This window comes from Phalacrocorax carbo, chromosome 1 (genome assembly GCF_963921805.1).
Source record: "Phalacrocorax carbo chromosome 1, bPhaCar2.1, whole genome shotgun sequence".
Classification (NCBI taxonomy): Eukaryota; Metazoa; Chordata; class Aves; order Suliformes; family Phalacrocoracidae; genus Phalacrocorax; species Phalacrocorax carbo.
Window position 1 is genome coordinate 159,007,196 of NC_087513.1, and position 22,437 is coordinate 159,029,632.

Genomic DNA, 22,437 nt, shown 5'->3' on the forward strand with positions numbered 1-22,437 from the left:
CGAGGAGGGAGGAAGAGGGGGAAATAAAAGAAAGATGGGGGAGAAAAAGAAGAAGAAGAAGAAGGGGACCAATCCGCGGTTTACAAACGGGACGAACTTCTATACACCAAGAATCCAGGAAAAAACCCGTTCCCCCCCTCGCCGGAGGAAGGAGAGGGCCGCTATGTACACAGTTCGGGGGGCGGGAGGGCGCGGGCTGCTCCGGGCGGGGAGGCGCAGGGGCCGGAGGGGTTTCAGTCTCTGATCTTTTGTCTCCAGGCTCCGGAGGGAGAGTTTCTTTCCGCCGGCTTGAGAAGCTTTTTGCTGGGTGGTGTGTTGGTGGCGTTTGGGGGTGGGTTGTTGTGGGTTTTTTTCTCTCCTCTCCCCTTTCCGTTTCTCTATTTATTTACTCATTCTCTTACGTTTTTCAGCACGGACTTTTATAGAATTTTTTTTTCTGGTTCGAAATGTTCTCAAAAAACAAAAAGAAAAAAATTCCAATAAAAAGGCCCGAAGGCGGGAGGGGTGTGGGGAGGTAAAGGCCCCCCGTCCCCGTCCTGCTCGGCCGTCATTTCGCTGCCAGCGGGTGCGGCGGCATCTCCCGGCGCATCTCCGGCGGGGTCGCTCCCTCCTTCCCGCCGCCGCCGGGGCGGGGAGGGGAGGGCGCGGCGGGGCCGTGCAGAGCAGTCCGGCGGCGCCCTACACGTACCACTCGTTGAAGTTGGAGGAGAGGCCGCTGTGGCCGCCGCCACCGCCGCCGCCGCCGCTGCCACCGCCGCCGCCGCCGCCGCTGCCCCGGTGCACGGCGGACACGGCCGCCGCCGCCGCCGCTGCCGCCGCCGCCGCCGCCGCCGCCGCCGGGGAGAGGTTGCTGGTGCTCTGCGACTCGGCGCTGGGGGACACCAGCCCCGGGGGGGTGGAGGACTCGTAGCCGGAGCTGGCGGCCGGGGAGGACTCGGAGCCTTGCGGGGACGACTCGTGCACCTGGGGGGCAAAGGCAACACGGCCGGGTGGCGGGGGGACGGGGAGGCCGCCGCCGCCCCCCGGGAGCGCCCCCCGCCGCCGGCCCGGCCCGCCGCCGCCGCCGCCCCCGGGCCCCGCGCCCGCCGCCCGCCGCCCCGACGGGGCGCCCGGTGCGAGGCGGCCGCCCTCCCGCCTCCCGCCGCCGGCTGCGGGGCCGGGTACCTTCATGTGCTTCCGCAGGGAGCTGGGGTGGGTGTAGGACTTGTCGCACATCTTGCACAGGTAGGGCTTGTCCGAGGTGTGGACGTGCATGTGCTTCTTGCGGTCGCTGCTGTTGGCGAAGCGCCGGTCGCAGCCTTCGAACTCGCACTGGAAGGGCTTCTCCCCTGTAAGAGAGCGGCGGAGCGGCGGCGGTGAGGGCGGCCGGCCCCGCGCAAAACCCGCGCAGCCCCCGCGCCCGGCTCCCCCGCGTTTTACCCCCCCCGCTTTTCCCCACTCCTCTCTCGGTCCCCCGCTCCCAGCCGCTTCGCCTCGCAGCTTCCCAAAACTAGAGGCCGGGTTTGCCCGGGCCCCCGAGCCGGGGCCGCTTCGCCCTGCAGCGAGGCAGTGCCCCTTCCCTGCACGGTTTTCCTACCGACCCCCCGGCCCCCGGCCCGGGCGCCCCCGGCCCGGCACCCTGCCTGCGGCCCTGCCGGGGCGCTCGGGTTTTATTCCAAGTGGTGCCGGCCCCGAAAAGGACTGAAGAAGAAAAGCGATATTTAAAAAAATAAATAATTACAACAATAAAAAGAAGGAAAGCATGGAGCCGTTTCACCTCGGTTCCAAATCCGCTATCCTGTTAAACTGGAAACCATTACCGACAGATTTAAGACTGGGCAGATTGTTTCGTGTATGGATATTCGAGATAAACGCACATCCGCTGGGAAAACCAAACGTCTGTAAAATACTTCATTTAATTTTCATAGGGATTCCTCTCGCCCGGCTGCCAGCACTCCAAATGCCGGGGAGTAATTTGGAGGTGAGAACTCCACATCCTCCCCCCCCCCCCCCCGCCTTTGAAAGGGGAAGCATTTAACATTAAATTCCATTAGCACCTAAATTGTTTCTTAAAGACATCCGCTCAGACACAATGCCTTCGGTGCGGGCATCTCATGCAAACGCATTTCTCAAATTTTAAACCTTGTTAAAGCTCGTCTCGCACCTCGCATCGGGCTTAGCACTTGAGAAGACAATAGGCCTCGAGATTTTTGGGTTGGTTTTTTTTTTAGCCTTTCGCCGGGTAAATATTTAGAGTGGAAGTCGCTAAAATATTTTGGCCGTCTTTTATGAAATAGTCTGGCACGGCTCGAGCCGGCAGGAGTAGTAAATGAATAATAGATGAGGCGGGGGGATGCGTTTATTTTTGTTACCCTTCGGCTCAGGCGATTTTCCGTCGGGATAAGCCGGGGCTCCTTCCCCCCTCTTCCACCTGATTTGGGTGGAAGTTTCCGAGCCTCAAATCCTCTGTTCCGTATTACATAATTTAATAAACTGTTGCAAAAGCACCTTAAATCACCTCGAGTGAGACTTTAAAACCACTTTTTTTCTTTTTGAAATGAGAGAATTTTATTGCCTTGCTCACACCATTTAAATTTAATGGAAAGCACTCCCAGAAAGGGACGCTTTGCCACTTCCAACGGGATTTTGGACTAACGACGGATTTTGCACGTCTTTTATATAGTTTCTCGCTCTCGGTATCCATACGCGAAAGCCACGCTCACAAGCGCTGAAGTTCTATGCCAATACGCCGCGCAGCACTGCCAAATGCATAAGGCGGTTTATGTATGTGTGTGTGTGTGTATATACATCTATACGTATACGTCTTCCCGTCTTTCAACAAGACCGCAGAATTTAGTTCGCGCTCTATTTTGCCTTTCTGGGGAAAGACCCCGCCGAGCCTCGGCACGAACGTACACCGCTCACCCCACAAATTAAAAGAAATGGGTAAAATGTCCTTCCGAAATCTGGGAAGGGTGGGGGGGAGGATGCCGGTGGAGAAGAAACCAAAACAAACGCAGCCGTGTGATGGAGCCGGGGGGGGGGGGGGATATATAAAATATATATATATTAACCGGGATCCTTATTTTATCGCTCTCATCATTTTATACCTCTCTGTCCGTGCCTCCATCTGTTTACAGAGAGATCTATAGGCAAGGGGCAGAGAGGGAGGATCTGCCGAAAGAAACCCGAATTACCTGTGTGCGTCCTTTTGTGAATTTTGAGGTTTTCTGATCTGGCGAAAACTTTTCCGCAGCCGGGGAAGGGGCAGGGGAAGGGCTTCTCTCCCGTGTGCACTCGGATATGATTGACCAGTTTGTATTTCGCTTTGAAGGGCTTGCCTTCCCGGGGACACTCCTCCCAGTAGCAGACATGGTTGCTCTGCTCGGGTCCCCCAACGTGCTCCACCGAGACGTGGGTGACCAACTCGTGCATGGTGCTGAAAGTTTTATTGCAACTTTTTTTGGGGTTGTTGAGCTGCTCGGGGTCGATCCACTTGCAGATGAGCTCTTGCTTGATGCACTGCTGCCGCATGTAGCGGAAAAAGGCACCTGGGTGGTGGTGGTGGTGGTGGGCTGCCATGTTCATGCCCATATTCATATTCATGGGGCCGTACTGGTTGTGCAGCTGAGCCGCCGAGTAAGGGTCAGTCCTGGGGCTGGAGACCTGGCGGTACTGATCCGACCGGGCGAACACCTCCCCCGGCAAGCCCAGGCGCATCTGCCCGTTGAGGACGTTTTGGGAGGCGTGGGGGCCGTGCTGGTCGTGGATGCCCGGGAAGAGGAGGTGGCTCTGAGCGTCCGTGTGCGGGTGATGCAGGCTGCCGGCCGCAGGGCCGAAGATGCCGTGCTGCCCGCCGGCCGGCGACGAGTCCCCGAAGCCGCGGCTGCGAAACAAGAAGTCCCGGGTGGAGTTGAAGGGCGCCCCGGAGTAGGAGCCGACGTGGGCGGCGTGGGGCCCCAGGGCGGCGGCGGGGTAGCCGGGCGCCTGCGAGGTGAACGCCGAGCTCTGCCCGGGGGAGAGGTCGTGGGCCCCGGCGTTGAGCTTAAAGGCGCCCATGTGCGCCGCCGCCGCCGCCGAGTCCACGAAGCTGTTCTGCGCCGCCAGGCTCAGCTCCCGGTCCTGCATCTCCGCCGCGGCCGAGTGGTGGTGCCGGGCGAAGGTGCCCACGCCGAGGGCCGGGAACTGCGGGCCGGCGTCCAGCAGCATGGTCCGCGCCGCTCCGGGAACGCCAACGCCGCCGCCGCCGCCCCGCTACCGCCGCCGCCGGGCTGCAGCCGCCCGCCCGCCCGGCCCGGCGCGGGGCCGCCGCCGCTCCGCGTCGCTTCCCCCCGGCAGCCGCCGCGTCCCCCCGCCGCCGCCGCCGCCGCCGCCGCCGCCGCCGCCTGCGCCCGCACTGGCCCGCTGCTGCCGCCGCGCCGCCGCCGCCGGAGCCGTATCCGGAGCCAGGCAGAGCAGAGTCCAAAGGCGAGCGGAGAACCAAAGTGTATTAAAGGAGCTGAGGCGGGGGCGGGCAGGGGAGGGGAGGGGGAGCAGGGGAGGGACGGGGCTGGGGACGGGGACGGGGGGGGGCAAGGCTCGCCTCGCCGTTCCCTGCGGCACACACGCACGCACACGCACACACACACTCACACACACGCCGCCGCCCCCCCCCCCCCCCCGTCCCCGCTCCCCACACCCCTCCGCCGCCACCGGGATGTCAGCGCCGCCGACCCCCGCCCGCCGCCTCGGGCCCCCCGCCGCCCCCGGGCCCCTTCTCCCCGTTTTATCCTCCGCCGGGCATTAGCGGTGTCTCTCACGGAGAAAAACTTGCAGCCGCGGGTTCCCACGGAGCGAAGGGACTCGGGGGGGGGGTGGGGGGGTGGGGGGTGCCCCGCGCCACGCCGCCCCCGCCCGCCGCCACGGAGGGGCGCGGGGAGGGAAGGGGGGGAAAGAAGGGGGGGTGCCGGAGGCGGATTAAAAACAATAAGGGCGGCAGTGGGGGAGGGGAGGCGGGGGGCGGGAAGGGGCCGCGGAGCGCCGGGGCCGGAGCGGCGCGGCCGGGGCGGCGGAGTTGCAGCCCCGCTCCGCCCGCGCCCTCGCTCCCTCTCGCTCCTCCGTTTAATTTCGGTGGGCGCTGCTGAGGCGGCGGCTTTTTATTCCCCCCCCCCCCCCCCCTTCTCTTCCCTCCCTCCCTCCTCCCTCCCTCCCTTCCTCCTCCCTCCCCCGGCCTGCCTCCCTCCCTCCCGCCCGCACCGCCGCCTCCCCGCCCAGCGCCGCCTTTCCCCGCCGCCCGGCCGCTCTCCCGCCGCCCGCTCATTGGGCCCGGCCGCCCCGTCCATCCGGGCGTCCCCGGCCACCGGCTAATGGCGGCGCGCCCGCCCCACGCCGCCCCACGGCCCCGCTTGGCGCCGGTGGCCGCCTTCAGCCCCGCACCGCCGGCGGCTTTTTCTTTTTTTATTTTATTTTTTTTTTGTTGGGGGGAAGGGGGGGATCCCCCCTCCCCGCCTCCCCCGCGGCGAGGGGAAGGGGGTGGCGTGGCGGGGGGAGAGGAGCGGCGAGCCACACGCACGGAAAATATCGATGTGCGCTTGGCCATGCGATCCGGCCTCGGGAGGCAAACAAACAAAGCGAGGGGCTTAAAACAGAAGCAGGGGGCTGGGGGGTGGGGGGGGTGGGGGGCTGCCTTATTTTTTTTTTTTAGGTGGTGGCGGACGGAGGGAGGGAGGAACTCGCCCATCGTGCAGCCCCTTCCCCCTTTTCGGCTAAAGCAAATTAAAGCCGTGATCGATAAAGGGAGCGAGGGGGAAACAGATAAAAGTCACGTTGGCGGGGGTGACGGCGGCTGGAGGGGGGGATAAAATCAAAATGAAAATAGAAAAGGGAACGGTCGCCCTGGTTGTTTGGGCTTTTTAAACCACTTGTGCGGGAGCGGAGGAGCCGATCTGCTTGTGTTGTGAATGTGCACCCGAGAGCAGATGCTTTAGGAGTTTTCCTTGTCTCTTCCCTTTCTTGAAAAAAAAAAACAAAATAAGCAAAAAGAAAAAAAACACCAAACACAAAACCGAAAAGAAAAAAGAAAAAACCCAACCCCAAAACCCACCCTGCCATTGTTATTTGGAAACCGGATTCTTACATGGCAGGAATAAAAAAGCACACAGCCAGCACACCCACACCCACACCCGCACCCGCACACATACACACACACACACAGAGCAAACAAGTCCCCTTCCCCTCCCCCTCCAGTAAATACATGTCTGGCCCCTGCTTCGGTTTGTTTTGTAGTGGCTGAGAAATAATCATCTCGGGGCCAGCAGCTCACCAATAAATAAGGCTTTGTAAAAATTAAAAGCTGGCATAACCTTTGTCGTCTTAACCCTCCTGCACTTAACCTTGCCTCTTGATCCCCATCGGCTCCGCACTTGGCGGAGGAGCAACCCAAAATATAGGGGTTTGTGTGGTTTGAGGGGGGGCTCTTGGAAATTCTCCCTGTGACGTTCCTCCTGTGACTCCTCACGGCACTGAATCCCGCATCAGGCGCTGGCACTCTCAAAACTGGACCCAGCGCCTGAGCAGGGCTTTGACAGTGATAGACAGACAGATGGGTAGATAGACGGAAGGAAGGAAGGAAGGAAGGAAGGAAGGAAGGAAGGAAGGAAGGAAGGAAGGAAGGAAGGAAGGAAGGAAGGAAGGAAGGAAGGAAGGAAGGAAGGAAGGAAGGAAGGAAGGAAGGAAGGAAGGAAGGAAGGAAGGAAGGAAGGAAGGAAGGGAAGGAAGGAGGGAAGGAAGGAAGGAAGGGAGGGAGGGAGGGAGGGAGGGAGGGGAGGGAGGGAGGGAGGGAGGGAGGGAGGGGTAACAGTGCCCACCAGCTCGGGTTGTTGAAATAAGGTTTTCCCCATCACTGTCACTAAATAGTTAAAATATTTCCAACCCTGTCCGAAAGTGGCTGAAATGTGCCAATACCGGACATTACTCGCTGAACAAGGCAAGGATTTAATCTGGGAAGAAGTCGGATTCCTTCTATTCCGAAATGGGCATTAGAAGATAAACTGAATATTCATGCGGAGCTACACCCCCGATGCCAACAGCCTTCTCCTCTTCACCAAGCCGTCACTCGGTCCTGCCTTTGCAGGCAGGAGTGTCTGCTCCCCAGATACTGCCTTCCCAGGCTTCAGCTTGGGAGCATATGCTGTCCTCGTCCTGACCCCCCAGGCTCCCAGGGACAGACCGTGAACAAATTCTATTTTCCTTCCCCGAAAGGTTTCCGAGGCAGAGGTCTGAGAAGTGTCCTCCACCGCTGCTGGGGATTTCGAGAGCTCAAGTTGGGAGAGGGAAAGCTTGCTCTCCTGTGTCGTCTGTGTCAGATTAGGGAAAAAATCGTACGGACAACTAGACCCTTGAATACTCTGGGATTTGGGTTTTGGTGTGTGTGTGGTGTTTGGTGTTTTTTTTTGGTGGTTTGTTTTTGTTTTTTTTTTTAATTTAAACGAAGTTACTACATCTGAGATTAGAAAGGGAACTAAAATGTCCAGGAAATTTCCTAGTTACAAATACTGTTTGGAAAAAAAAAAAAAAGACAAAAAAATAAAAGGTGAATGTTCATACAAAAGCCTACCTTCTGAATTTTCACCTCGTTCTTTGTTCTTCCTTTTCTTTCTTTCTTTCTTTCTTTCTTTCTTTCTTTCTTTCTTTCTTTCTTTCTTTCTTTCTATTCTTTCTTTCTTTCTTCTTTCTTTCTTTCTTTCTTCTTTCTTTCTTCTTTCTTTCTTTTCTTTCTTTCTTTCTTTCTTTCTTTTCTTTCTTTCTTACTTTCTTTCTTTCTTTCTTCTTCTTTCTTTCTTTCTTTCTTTCTTTCTTTCTTTCTTTCTTATATCTTTCTTTCTTATCTTTCTTTCTCTCTTCCTCTCTTCCTCTCTTCCCTCTTCCTCTCTCTCTTTCTCTCTTTCTTTTCTCTCTCTTTCTCTCTTTCTCTCTTTCTCTCTTTTCTCCTTCTCTCTTTCTACTCTTTCTTACTCTTCTTTCTCCTTCTCTTCCTCTCTTTCTTCTCTCATTCTCTCTTTCCCTTCCCTTTCTTTCTTTCCTCTCTCTCTTTCCCTCTATCCCTCCTCACCTTTAATCCCTATCATCCCTTTTCTTCCCTTTCATTCCTTTTCTTTTTTCTCTTTTTTATTTTTGTCTTCTATTTTCTCTTCTTTTCCCTTCCTTCCTTCCTTCCTTCCTTCCTTCCTTCCTTCCTTCCTTCCTTCCTTCCTTCCTTCCTTCCTTCCTTCCTTCCTTCCTTCCTTCCTTCTTCCTTCCTTCCTTCCTTCCTTCCTTCCTTTCCTTCCTTCCTTCCTTCCTTCCTTCCTTCCTTCCTTCCTTCCTTCCTTCCTTCCTTCCTTCCTTCCTTCCTTCCTTCCTTCCTTCCTTCCTTCCTTCCTTCCTTCCTTCCTTCCTTCCTTCCTTCCTTCCTTCCCTTTAACTTCCTTTATTTCTTATTCCTTTATTCTATTTCTTTATTCCTTTTCTTTTTTAAATGTCTTTTCCTCCTTTTCTTCCTTTTCCTCCTTTCCCCTCCTTTCCCTGCCTGCCTACCCTTGCCCCGCTTTCTCCGTCCGCTCAGCGGCGCCGGCATCGGGGCGCTTGGGGGGGCGTGGACGGACGGACGGACGGACGGACGGACGGACGGACGGACGGACGGACGCGGTGAATTCCAGCCGGAGCCCCCGCCGGCCGGCCGCGCTCTGCTATTCTTTCAGGGCTCCAGCCCTACTCTCTCTGCAGGAAACAGAGGAGCTGATCCAAGTTCAAAGCCGCGTCGCCGTCCCTCCTAAGAAGTGCTTTATTTCCCTCCGAACCGCAAAACCCCTTTCCCCAGTGTCGCAGGGTAAGAAGGGAAGGGATTGGGAGCGGGAGGGCGGGGAGGCCGGGGCACCGGCAGCCAGCCCCCGCCTCCCCTCGTCCTCCCGGGCCAGCGCCGGGAACGCAGCCCGATGCTCACGGCAGCTTTCGCGGGAGAACAGCAAGCGTGTACCCCGAGTCAGTGCTGAACTCCTTGATTGAAACAAGTTTTTTTTTCAACAGGTTTCTGGAGGTGCCAGACCCTCAGAGCAAACGCCAGCCTTCCCGGGACGGCATTCCCTCTTTGTGAGTTTCCCCAAATTTTCTTTAAAACTGCTCTGCTCTGATTCTTTTGCCGGCTGCGGATGCGCAGGGACCTGGGGCGGGGGGGTGGCGGGTGTAGGGACGAACGAGAGCGATTTCTTGCTTGCCCTGGACCGCATATACCGCCCTCGCCTTCCAGCCCCTTCCTCGGGGAGGTGTCACCGCCCCCGGGCCGGGGGTGATGAGGAGGCCACCCCACGCCCCCCCCCACCCGAGGTTGCGGGGGGTGCAGGCTGCGGCGGGGCCGGGGGCTCTGCCCGCGGGAGAAGGAGGCTGGCGGCGGCCTCGCCGGGCAACGAGAGGCAAAAGGGCCGGCCGGGGGGAAGAGGGGTCTTCTTCTTCTCCCCCATCCCCCCTAAATTCGTCCTTCCCTTCTCCCCGGAGGAACGGGCCGAGGTGCGGGGCGGGGCGGGGGCGTGCGGCCGGGACGAGGGCCGGGAAGAAGAGGCCAATGGAGCGGAATCACTTGCACCGTTGTCTGCACCGCAGACACTCATAAATTCAACAAGCTCATCAACAGGATATTAAGTTGCAGGTTACCTTTGATGGTGCCGATCCGAGGCACTTCTAGGCCGTTCGACCTATGACCCGTGAAGACCACATGTGTCGTGCTGTAGCCTCCCTCTGTAAAACACACTTGGGGACAAAAGTTCTTTGTCAGGCTCTACCGCAGCGTAATGTAAAAGAAAAAGGGGAAATAATGAAATCTCAGCCAAAGCTGTAACTTTTAAATGCCTTTTTAAAAAAAGAAAAAAAAAAAAGAAAAAGAAAAAAAACACAAACCGCGAGGCAGGGCGGGGGCAGCAGGAAGGAGCATCTCGCTTTCGTGCCATTAATATTTATTGTTCTTTCAGTTGCACTTTTATATAATATACATATATATGTAAAAAATAGGAGTCGCCGTGCAGAGCCCCGCGCTGGGCGGCGATGCGGTGAGGCGGTGGGGGCGCGGAGCACCTCGGCCCAGAAAGCAGCCGCTTTGTGCTCCCCCCCGCCCCGAGGGACGCCCAACGCCGCGCACTTCCCGCACTCTGCACCTCATCCGCAGCCGGCGCGGGCCCGGCGCGACGCCTCCCAAAAACGGGGTCTTCCTCAGCACCGCCGGGGTTTATTAGCTGTTACCTTATTTTTTTTTTTTCTCCCGCCGGGAGATGCCCGTGTAAACGTTAGAGGCAGGGGAGAAGCTTCCCAATAAAGCGCGGTGGAGTTTGCAATACAATTTATGCTGTCATTCATAAATAACAATGCCATATGGTAACCATATTGCTTATACAAGTAAAGCCGTCAAAGTGTCACTATTTGATTTATCTCAACAGCTTCTTCCAACGGTGACGTTCAGCTACAGAGAGAGGGGAAGGGGGAAGAGAGCGCAGAGCAAAATTTGGCCTGGGTTTCCCGAGGCCGCCTCTCTCTTTATCTCTTCCTCTCTATTTAGACATAAATAGATATATACACACATGTACGCATATATATACACAGGGATTGAGGTATGGAAATTTTTCGTCCTTATTTTGTTCATATTTGAGCAGATCCCCGGAAGGGACGTGGGGGGATGGAGCCCGCTTTTCCTGGCCAGGCACGCACTGAAAATGGCAGCTCCGAAACTTCAGCAGCCGGCCGCAAGCCCCCCCCCGCCCCCCCCCCCCCCCAAACGTGCGGCGGGTCCCGGCCCCGCCAGCCCCGTCAGCCCCGACGGCGGGGACGGTACCGGCACCCACTCGGGGCCGTGTCCCAGCCTTCGGGCTCCCGCTTGGGTGCATGAGGAGGCGAAAACCGGGCGTTTTCTGGGTGCAGGAGAAGTTTGTTTTTAAGGGTGTAAAATACCCATCCGCTGATCCCCTCCGGAAACGAGGGGCGGGGAGCCTCGCCGCCAAATCGCCCCTCTTTCTCCTTTTCGAGCCCGTGGGTACCCACGACCCCACCCCCCTCCCCACGCCCCACTCCCGCGCAGGGTCCCAGCGCCTCTGTGTTATCCCCCGACGGGACGGTGAGGGGGGTACCGGGGTACCTCGCCCGTTTCGGGCGCCGCGGGGCTGGGACTCGGGGCGCTCCGGCTCGCTGCTGGCCGAACACAGCGCCCGTCACGGGTGTTCATGGAGGGAAGCAGCGCCAAAGGCTCCCACGCCGCAAGGCAGCCCCACGGGCGAAGAAAGCCACCCGCGACGGGCCGGGCGGGTGGGAAGCTGTTTCAGCAGATTTAAGGCGATTTGGAGGTCTTGGCGAGGAAACTGGCGATCGCTCTCACTTCCTAATGGCTCCCCAGAAGAATGTTTTCGACGTTATAAAATATCGCTCCCCGCTCCCTAACTATCAATAAGACGTGCATTAAAGACGATTGTTTGTAAATGGTATTCATGGTCGTTAGCATATATTTACATAATGCAGCCTACAGCACGGCGTTTTCGAGCTAAACACCTCCTAAAGCCCATCGGCCGAGCTCGGTTTTTAGAGGAACCTTTACGAAACACATATTTGAGGGCTTCCAGGCTTTCACCCCGCCTCCGCAGCCTTCCCTCGGTGTCCCGTGGCGGGTTTACCGGCGAACGGGACAGGGCGGGAGGGTTCTGCAGCCGGTTCCCCGCGGGAGGGGGGCGCGGGGTCCGTTCCCGACGGGCGCTGCCCAGACTTTGGGGGGCGGTGGTGGGGTGGGGGCACCTAGGCCCGAGCTGGAGGCGATGAGTTAATGGACTTTCAATTCTTCACGGCCCTCTTGGAACTGGCACCGTCCAAAATTGTCCCGGCCCGGGCAGCTGCCTTCGCTTTCCCGGGTTTGCAGCGAGTCCTGCAAATGGGCGAATTTCCACGTGAATCTCGGCCAACCCACCCCCACCCCCCTTCCCTCCCCTTCCCCACAGTCGCGGATCAGCTGCCTATTACCCAGCTATAAAATATTTTCTTTGTTTTATAGCCCCTCATAAAAAGAAATTGATCGGGGGGATATATTTGAATTAAGACATATTAAATCGATGACAGATACGTATCACGCTGTGTTTAACAAGAGCGGGACGAGGAGGCGTGCGAGAGGTACCGCGGAGCCGCGACGCTGTTCTTCACCTCCGCGGCATCTGCCGGCACACCGGCACATCCCGGGAGCTCCGTCCAGCAACGCGCCCAGGGTCGGGTCAGGGAGGAGGGAGCATTTTTGGATGCACGTATAGAAAATATATGTATATAAATAGGCGTACGGTTAGTTTGCGAGGAGAAGTTTTTACTGTGCAATAAAACCATCGAGCAGCCCCTTTTAAAACCCGGGGGTTATTTTTTCTCGTTCCTTGTCCTGCAGCATCGAGACCCCCGCCACGCCAATCAAGCCGAGAGCATCCCTTCGGCTCCGGATTGGGGGGGGGGGGACACAACACGGGACGACACGGCGGACACTGGCGGGTCTCCCTTGGGGGGCGGGGGGGGTGAAGCCGGGGCTCCCCGCGGGGCCAGCTCCTGCGTTACCCTCTCCTTTTGGCAAGCCGTGGGCCAAATTCTGCGAGTCTTCCCCACGTGAGTAGCTGGGGGAGGGAGGAGGGGAGGGCTGGAGCCTCGCCCGGGCAACGCCGGACCATCGCGGGGCTTCCTTTGGAGGTGGCTTTGCCAAGGGCAGCGGCGGGGACGGGCAGATGTGCCTTGGTCAAGGGCATTAGGTGGCGGGGGAGGGCGGGGAGGGGTGGGGGGGTGTGCAGCTGGCATCCCCCGCCCCGTTCCCTCTCCTGGCGGGGCGGAGGAGCGGCGTCCCTCGCTGCCCCGCAGGCAGGGAAGGACAGGCAGCCTGCCTGCACTTTGTGAGGAGCGCGGGAGCGCCAGGCACCCCCAGGGGGACCAGCAGCCTAAGGAAAGCAGATGACATATCAATAAAGGCCACCTCTCCTCCCGCAGCCCCAGAGAAAAGTAACGGCAACGCTCTTTTCCCCCTTTTTGCTTGGCGGGGAAAGCCCCGAGCCCTCCTTTTCGGCACCCCCAAACGGCGGCGTCTCCCTTTGCACAGAAGGGGCAGTTTTGGTGCTCCACAAAGCGCATCACTTTCGAAGACCAGCACACCCCGCAGCCCAGGGACGGTCCCATCTCTACCCCCGCCTGCGCCCCACTCTGGGGGACCCCCACCACTTTTCCTGCCTTTTCCATCGAGGGGAGCAGCTCCTGGCAGACACCCCCCCGCCAAAGACTCCCCCATTTCCCAGCCCCCCCCGCCCCGTTCCCTCCCCATCATCCCCAAGCTTGAGGGGCGCGGGGCGGCTGTCCCGACGGGGCGCCCCGGGAAGGGGCTGGGGGGCACCGCAGGAGGAGGAAACCCCCAAGGAGGCGGCGAAGGCTCCCAAACTTCTCCCTGACGAGTGCTGCTGGCCTCCCCCCGGCTGCCTACTCATTTATTTTCTAAAGGAAAGGAATCCCCCCGCCTCCTCCTCCTCCTCCCGCGCTGCCGCCGACTTCTTTTTAGGAAAAGGTTGGCTGCCTTCAATCGCCCGCCTTGGGCATGAGTACACACAGCCTCGGCCTCGCGTGGGGGTGTGTGTGGTGGGGGCTGTTACACCAGGGCGTGCTTTCCCGCCTCATCGATGAATGAATGATGGTCCTCAAAAAAAAAAAAAAAAAAAAAAAAGAAAGAAAGAAAAAAAATTAAAAAAAAAGAGAAAACAGGAAGAGAAAGGGGAAGGAAAGTGGTCGCGGAGCCCGGCAGCACCCCCGCGCGTGGGCTGCTGCGAGGCGAGGCGAGAAATCCCGCGGCCATGCACACGCAAAGACGGCTCCGGTCTGGGTGCCCCGTCCAGCGCCGGGGGAGCGGCAGCTGCTGCCCGCTGCTGCCCGCTGCCGGCGGGGGGCCGGTGCTGGTGGTGGGTGGGGGGGCGGCGGGTGCGCCCCGTCGGGCCCCGCGCGAAGTTTTGCAAGTGCAACTTCGGGGGGCGGCGCGGAGGGGGGGGGGGGGGGGGAGCAGCGGCGGTTGGGGGGGGGGGAGCGGCGGGGGCGGATCCCCGCTGCGCCGGCGGCCTGAAAGGGAGCCAATGGCGCGGCCCCATCCGCTGCCAATCATCGGGATCCGTCCAATCCCTGCGGTGCCGTGTCCGATCCGCGTTTCCCACCGCGCCGCCGGAGTGTGGTGAGGGCTCTGCCAATCGCGGGCGGCCAGAGCGGGGCCGGGGATGCGCGGGGCTCGGAGCCCAGACAAAAGAAGTTAAAGAGCCGCTTAATATATACATGTTTTTGAAGGCGGGTAGAGGGAAAAAAATAACAACAGCGAGCGTAGATGGGCTTGGCTGTGTCGTTATGGAGCCCCCTTTGAGCAAGAGGAACCCGACACTGAGATTAGCGGATTTGGCAGCGGCTCAGCCCCATCCTCACCAGAACATGACAGGCTTCCCGGGGCTGGGGAACCACCACGGCCACCCCCACCACGCGGCCCACCTCCACCCCGGGGACGCGGGCGGCGACCCCGGCGGCGCCCTCACGCCGCTCGGACCCGAGCACATGGCGCAGCCCGCCGCCCTCAAGCTCACTCCCGAGGCGCTCACCGCCGCCGCCGCCGCTTTCGCCGCGCCCGCCGCCACCACCGCCGCCGCCGCCGCCGCCACCGCCGCCACCACCGCCGCCGCCTACGCGCCGCCCGCCGCCGCCCTCCCGGGCAACCCGTCGGGGGGGGCGGCGGGCCGGGACTTCCTCCTGCGGCGGGAGCTGCCCGCTGCCGCCGCCGCCGCTGCCGCCGTGCACGGGGCGCTGAGCGAGCAGCACCCTCCCGCCGGGTCCCCGCACCTCCCGCACCCGCCGCCCCACGGCGTCTTCATCTCGGCCGCCGGCACCTACGGCGCGGCCGACGGGGCGCACGCCGCCTTCCCCCCGCCGCCGCCGCCCGGCGAGCAGGGCGCGCCCGCCGGCCGCCACCCGCCGCTCAACGGGCAGATGCGGCTGGGGCTGGCGGCCGCCGCCGCCGGGGAGCTCTACGGACGCGCCGAGGCGCACTACGGGGCCGCCGCCGCCGCCTCCTCCTCGGCGCTGCAAGGCTACGGCTCCGTCAACCTCAACCTGGCGGCGGCGGCGGCGGCGGCCGGGCACGGGCACCCGCACCACCCCCATCCCCACCACCACCATCATCACCACCACCACCACCATGCCCACGTCGGGGCGGCGGCGGCGGCGGCGGCGGCGGCCGGGGCCTTCCTGCGGTACATGCGGCAGCCCATCAAGCAAGAGCTGATCTGCAAGTGGATCGACCGGGAGCCGCCTCCTCCTCCTCCGCCGCCGCCGCCGCCGCCACCGGGCGGCAGGAAGCCTTGCTCCAAAACTTTCAGCACGATGCAGGAACTGGTGAGCCATGTCACCGTGGAGCACGTCGGCGGGCCCGAGCAGAGCAGCCACGTGTGCTACTGGGAGGAGTGTCCCCGCGAAGGCAAGCCCTTCAAAGCGAAATACAAACTCATCAACCACATCCGAGTGCACACGGGAGAGAAGCCCTTCCCCTGCCCCTTCCCCGGCTGCGGGAAGGTCTTCGCCCGCTCCGAAAACCTCAAGATTCACAAGCGGACTCATACAGGTGGGTGCCCCCCCCCCCGCCCCCCTGCCTCTCTAAGGGTTTTCTTCCTTTTTCTTTCTTTTTTTTTTTTTTCCTTCCCATCCTTTCCCCCTCTTTTCCTCCTTTCCTACCCATCGCCGGACATGTGACTTTTTTTTCATGAATAAGTAATTCGGCAGCGCACGGGCCACGCACACACAGCCACGCACACGCACCCGGCCCCTCTGCCCTGCACACACGTGTGTGTGTCGTGTGTCTCCGTTCCCCCCCCCCCCCCCCCCGCACCTTGGGCAGCTCCCTCCCCACCCCCTCCGCCACCCGCCTCCCCACACCCCGGCCCCACCGGATAAATACACCGATTAATAAACAACGCCGAGCCCGAGGGGAGATAAACCCCGCGGAAGAGCGAGGAGAGGACGAGCCTCCGCCCGGCCCGGTTCCCGCCGCCTCCTCCCCGGGGCGGCCCCGGGTGGGCTCACCCCACGGCCGCCCCCAACCAAGGACGGCGGTTCTGGCTTTTCCTGCCGGTTCTGCCGGTGGGGACGGAGCCGGGCGGGGGGCACTTGGCCCGGCGGAGACGGGGCGGCGGGGGCTCTTGGGGGCGCAGTTCCCCCGCGCTGTGGGCGGCGGCGGCGGTGCGGCGCTCCGGGGCTCCTGGGCTGCTCCAGCTACCGGCGCTGCCGCGGCTGCTCCCGCTACGGGGCTTGGTCCCACCACCTGGGCTGCACCCGCTACCGGGGCTGCCCCTACTACCGGGGCTACGGATCCTGTCTGGTGTGCCTCGCTTACCGGTGCTGCCGGCGCCGCCGCTGCTTACCGGGACAGCCGGTACTGCCGGTGGTACCGCCCCGTGCTGCCCGGGCTACCGGTGCTGCCCGGTTTGCTCCCCCCTCCGGCGGTGGCCGCGGAGCGGGGAGAAGGGCGCGGAAAGGCGCTTACCGGAGGTCGCTTCCCTCTCTTTGTGGATCTGAGGAGGAAACTTCAAAGCAGCCCCGCCGGGGCTTGGCGGAGCGGGAGCGGCGGGAGGAGGGAGCGGCACCCCCGGGGATGCCCGGGGGACGGGCTGCGAGGCTCCGGGAGGGGCTCGGGGGCTTACGGGGTGTGCTTCAGCCTTTTTTTCTTTTTTCTTTTTTTTTTCTTTTTTTTTTTTTTCCCTTTCTCATCCTTTCTCGCCACCCCCGAAATACGCATTTCCCTCAGGGTATTAAAAAACTCTGCCGAAAACGAACGAAGCCGGGATTTATAGTGGTAGACAAATATTATTCCTCGGAGGACGCTTAAGGAAGTGGAGTTGCCGTAATTGCTTTCTTGATTTATTGTGTGCTGCTCGGGAAGAGAAAAGCGGCGACCGTGCAACGTGTTGTTCCGATGTAAAACCAAATGGCCCATGGCGGAAAGGATTATAGATTTTTATCTCCAGAATATGTTAGGCACGAGCCCATATGGAGCTGCGGAGACCTGAGGATGCCCAGAGTCGGGGGGGACGGGGAGGGGTGGGGGGGAGATATCTCCTGCGGGGGGCTGACACATTGGGGGGGGGTGGGGGTGTTGTTGTTGTTGTTGTGTTAATGGCACCGCGGAATGAATTGAGCGCTGGAGGCCCGTGTTTTTGTCATCTAGCCGTCCCCATCTGTCTTGATTTGGGAAAACAAAACTTCACCGCGGACCTTTCTGGGCTCCTCAACTCCTTCCCCATCCCAGCTCCAAGGGGCGGGGGGAAGGAACAAGTCGGGGGAGGCGGGGGTGTGTGTGCAGAGGGTTGAGAGGGGCAGGGGGATTCAGCGGGAAAAGGACCCCGCCAAATAACCTAAATATGTCCCGGGCAGAGTTCGCAGCTCTGAGCTGTGGTTGAGCGCTGCCCCGAGGCCCTGCGTGGGACATTGCTAAGGAAATTTGGAGGAGTTTGCGGCCGGGGCCACAGCTCCCCCGGGGACTGTGCACCCCTCGAGGTGCCGGGACCTCTCCCCCGGTCCCTCGAGGGGTGCACATCCCCCGAGATGGTCCCCACTCGTGAGCCCACGGGGGAAATCTATCTCCCCACAGAAGGGGCCGTTGCAACAAACCAGCCCTCGGGGCTCGGGGTGGGGGAGCAACAACCCCCTCGAGTGGCAGCTTGGCCCACGGGAGGGTGAAAGGGACGTGACTCTTTCCCCATGCACAGCCCTCGGGTGGACGAGGGATCCCAAACCTTCTGCCCGTCCCAATCAGATTAATTACTGTAATTTTGCCGCCTCAGCTTTAATTTAGTCATGTGCAGCCTGGGAGCAGGTGAGATTTACAAACTATTCGTTTACTATGGGCAATTTTTTTTTGGGGGGGGGGGAGGGGATAATAATTGTATTATCAGGGGATTTTGCGTGTTTCTGGTAATCCTGCAGGAACAGTGTGTCGGTAATTCAGGAGGCGTTTGCTTGCTTGTTTCCCTCCCCCCCTCCCTCCCGTTTTCCTCGAAAGCATCACCCCGGGAGCTGTGCCCCGCACCCTGCTCCTCACCCCATTTTGGGGACAAATCGCTGTGTCCCCCCGCGGCGGGGGCTACATCCTACCGGGACCCCACTCCCCGCAAAATCGCTGCCCCCTTGCCAGAGACAGTGCTTGGGGTGGTCAGGCTTTCCCCTGACGATTCCTACCCCACACGCCCGCAAAAAATAAGGGAGAGACACCAAAGCCCCCTCCGTGCCCCCCCGCTGATGGCACTGCTGCTGCCGGGAGGAGTCAAGGGACGGCGCCCGGCATCTCACCCCCTTCTTTGGGTTGAAACCACCTACAAATGGTTAAACTCTGACGTGACGCCGTCGTCAGCGTGCCAGGGACACTCCGGGATCTTCCCCGCTCCTGGATTTGTGTGGAATTGGACCGTCGCGATCCGGAGGCTGGCGAGGAGGAGCTACGGGGAGGGCTGTGCACCCCTCGAGGGGCCGGGGGAGAAGGCCCCCCTCTCCCCCGGCCCCTCGAGGGGTGCACAGCCCCCGGGAGGGTGCCCACGCGTGAGCCCACGGGGAAAAGCACTTCCCTCAAGCCCCGAGGGGGGATGCACACACACACGTCTCTCGGGGGGGGGATGCGCTTAGGGGTCTGCGCGACACCGCCGGTGCGAGCCTGCATCCCTGGGGTAATGCAGATACAAACCGGCCAAACCCTTCGGTAATTTCGCTTTATATCTTCAGGAAAAAAAAAAAAATTAATGAACGAAGTGACTCCAGATTTGTCTCGGTGGGAGTGGGAGAGTGGGGGGTTTCCGAGCATGTGAAAACTCCGCTTAAAACCCACGAGATATATTTTTCTTACCCTTTAAAAAAAAATATCGATTTTTAAAGGATAAACCTGCTCTTTCTAGTGCTACCACTTCGTTGGTAGGTGATCCGATTTTAATTGAAAAAGTTGACGCCTGAGTAGGCTGCGGAGGCACGTGTTCCTATAGTAACAGCCGAGAAATAGCTGTTTTTTTAAAAAAATAATTAAAACATCGTTTTCTCTTCCCATTATTATTTCGCTAAACACGATACGATTTTACAAACGGAAGGAGCAGTTAAAAAACGCCTGGTGAAAATTAGAAAACCTCCACCGAGAGAGCTGCTGGGTTGTTATCGTCGAGCGGTCGGAGCAAAACAGATTTGAAAACCCGCACCAGCCGTGTCTAAACCGACAGCTTTTAAAACTCGAGAGTCGCGATAGTCGCGACAAGGATTATCAGTGCAGCCCTGCCTGCGCCGGGCTCACGTGTAGCATGGCAGGGAAAGAAAAAGTTGCTGTAAGAGCCCGCAGTCCCTGTGCAGCGCGGGGATCCGGCGCGTTTTACTCCCCGGTCACTCAGCAATAGGCATTTACTCAGCCCTATTCGGGAGCTGTGGGGAAGGGTCGGCCCAGGGCACGGCTATATGTACCGGAACGTATATGACCCTGGGTATATGGTATGTCAGGAGCGGGTGCGTGTGTGGGGAAGGTACGCCAGGCAAACCCGCCCCAGGCTGATTTTCACAACCCCTTGAACTGTTAAAAAACGCGTCAAGCTTTTAAAATAGATCGGCTGGAGATTTTTAGACCCCGAATCAGCCAGAGGTAACCCCGCCGGTGGCCGGGCGGCTCCCCCCAGCCCGTGGCTTCCCGGTTCCAGGGGGCTGCTGGGCGCTCCCTCTTTTACATCGGGATGCTTTAAAAACAGGTGTTACTTTTATTTCCCCCAAACTAATTATTCCCCCAGCGTAGTGCCCCATTGGGAAAGGATTACGCAGGAGATGTGCCAGGCGAGCCAGGGCTGCCGGCGAACGCCAAGACCCTCGCAGGCATTGAGAGGTTTTGTTTGGGCTCGGTCATTAGGGCGGTAATGAAGGTTTCTCGTGTGCGAGGGCAGCGCGGCGGAGGGCAAACACGGCAGGGCCCCGCCGCCGGCCGGGGCTGCGGCTCTGGGGGCCGCCGCTTCCCCGGTTTGCAAAACACGCGGGGGGTGTGGGGGGAAAGTCGGCGAGCCTCGGCCGTGTGGCGACCGCGGGGGGGAGCGGGGAGACGGATGGAAGGAAGGGGAGGGGGGGGGGTTGCCCGGCTGCTCGCGCCCCCCCCCCCCCCCCCCCCCGGCTCCGTGGCCGCACTGCGGAGAGGCTGAACCGGGCGGCGGGGTGCGGGCAGGGTGCGGGCAGGACTCTGCCCCCGCCCGCCGGTAACGGTGCCGTTGCTGTGTCCCGGCAGGGGAGAAACCCTTCAAGTGCGAGTTCGACGGCTGCGAGAGGAAGTTCGCCAACAGCAGCGACCGCAAGAAGCACTCCCACGTCCACACCTCCGACAAGCCCTACTACTGCAAGATCCGCGGCTGCGACAAGTCCTACACCCACCCCAGCTCCCTGCGGAAGCACATGAAGATCCACTGCAAGTCCCCGCCGCCCTCCCCGCCGCCGGGCTCCCAGGGCTACGCGGCGGCGGGGCCCCCCGACGGCCCGCTGCCCCCCGAGGCCGACCCGGCCGCCGAGCCGCCCCGCGGCCGCCCCGCCGCCCTTTCCCCGCCGGTCACCAACCTCAGCGAGTGGTACGTCTGCCAGGCCGGGGGGGGGGCTCCCCGCCGGCCCCGCACCCCCTCCAGCCGCGGCGACACCTCCTCCCCGGCCTCCGAGGGGGACGAGCCCCACAGGACCTCGGGGGGCAGAACCGCTCCCTAGGGCCGTGGCGTGGCGTGGCGTGGCGCCGGCTGTCCCGGCCCCGCGGCGCTGGCCCAGGCCGCGGCAGCAGCCGCCTGGCACAGGGGGGCTGGCGTGGAAGTGCCATCAGGTTTGACTCGTGCTATTTATTCCGTGTACGAAACCCTATGGTGTTTGTACGGTAACTAATTTAATTAAAGAGACTCGGACCTTTTTTTTTTTTTAACCTTTTTTTTTCTCCTTTTTTGCTTTCCCCTTTTGGTAAGAAAAAAAACATTCCTAACGCCACACCGGGCCATCTCAGCGACCCCGGCCGCACGTCTGTGCGGGGGGATGGTGCCAGGGGAGATACCCGGCTCCCACCCTGCCCACCCCGTACTGCTCTCGACCAGCGAGAGCAAGAAGGGGGAAGCTGGCAGAGCCCTGCCGTTCCCCGGAGCGGCTCTTAAATACTTTAGCTGCCACCCCAGCGCCTCCTCTTCACCCTGGGTATAAGCCCCAGGTTTGCAGCGGCCTCCTGACAGTAGAGCAGCACCTGCTGAAGCTCCAGCCAGACGAGGACAGGTTACACGTCCCTTAAAATAAAATAAAATAGAATAATCGCATTTTGTTCCCTCCCCTCTTGCAGTTCAGCTCCTTTGTACTTCGTTGGTTTCTCTCACTAGTCGTGGGGTCCCTCCCGCACCCGCATCTTCTCTCCAGCCCTCTTTCTTTCTCCCTTAGCCGTAACCATGTGAAGCGATTTTAGGGAAGGAAAGACAAAAGATGCAGCGCTCCCTTACCGCTCCTCCATGGTTTGTATGCGTATGGCTCCTAAAACGTAGCCGGAGAATAAAAGAAACCCGCTGCTATTTGACAACTGCGATACTGTGATACATTCTGTTTTTTTCCTAAAAAACAACAACAACAAAAAAAAACCACCAAAAAACCGGATAGCAATTTTCCCTTTTCTTGGGGCTGGTATTATTATTACTCTCTTTATTATTATTTTTGTTAAAGTTCGTTTCACAGAGGAGGAGTTTTGCCTCCGGCTCCCTCCAGCCCCGTGTGCAGTTTGTGGATGGGGGGGCAGAAGATCCCCGCTCCCAGCGAGCGCCGGAGGGGCGGGGGGCGCGGGGATGGGGAGTCAGTTTTTGTTACTATTATATATATATATATATATATATGTAACTCATATGAGGTTTATTTCCTCTCCAGCCGAGCCGGTGCCTGCGCCCCTCTTGCTTTTCACCACCCCCCTGCGGTGGCCGGGCAGTCACCTGGGAGGAGGGGGGAAGACACCAGAGCTGCTGGGAAAGAAACGGGGGATGGGGGAGCAGGGGAGTGGGCTGGGGTCGGGGTCTCCTCCGCACCCCAACAGCGGCCCAGCCCAGCGGCCGAGAGGCTGCGGGGCGGGGGGGACGGACGCACGGACGGACGGACGGGACACCCCGACCCCTCGCCCGTCCGTCAGGAGCGGGGCGCAAATAAACTAAAGAGCACTAATTCCTCCTCAGAGACCCCGGGAGGAGAAGCGGCAGCCTCCCTCCCCTCCCCCAGGGCTTGTGGAAATGTGTTTTGTGTGCCGTGAATGGTGGATGTCGTCTTGTCACTGTTAATAACGTGTATGTGAACGCGATTATTTTGTACAGTCGAATTAATTTATTTTCTGACATCATCCTTTTTTTTCCCCCTTCCTTTTTTTTTTTTCTTTTTAATTATTTTTTCCCCTACTGGAAG

At 60.1% G+C, this 22,437-nt stretch overlaps 2 protein-coding genes across 4 annotated transcripts; one reads left to right on the top strand and one right to left on the bottom strand.

Moving 5' to 3' along the window:
- Positions 1-678: 678 nt before the first annotated feature.
- On the bottom strand, positions 679-4,188 carry ZIC2 (Zic family member 2). Of its 3 annotated transcripts, none has more exons than XM_064473406.1 (4): positions 3,177-4,188; positions 1,165-1,328; positions 818-963; positions 679-727 (listed from the first exon to the last, which is right to left on the bottom strand). In XM_064473406.1, exons 1-4 carry the CDS (start codon positions 4,186-4,188, stop codon positions 679-681), a joined length of 1,371 nt encoding a protein of 456 aa, XP_064329476.1. The 3 variants fall into 3 exon arrangements, with proteins under 3 accessions (XP_064329476.1, XP_064329398.1, XP_064329324.1); XM_064473328.1 differs by having other exon boundaries at positions 679-724; positions 812-963; XM_064473254.1 differs by having other exon boundaries at positions 679-963.
- A 9,880-nt stretch (positions 4,189-14,068) lies between these two features.
- Positions 14,069-21,685, top strand: ZIC5 (Zic family member 5). The gene is given in 4 exon segments (XM_064473541.1): positions 14,069-14,618; positions 14,620-14,702; positions 14,705-15,613; positions 20,276-21,685. Coding segments are annotated over 4 exon segments (1,791 nt in total). The 5' UTR covers positions 14,069-14,283; the 3' UTR covers positions 20,740-21,685.
- Positions 21,686-22,437: the final 752 nt, after the last annotated feature.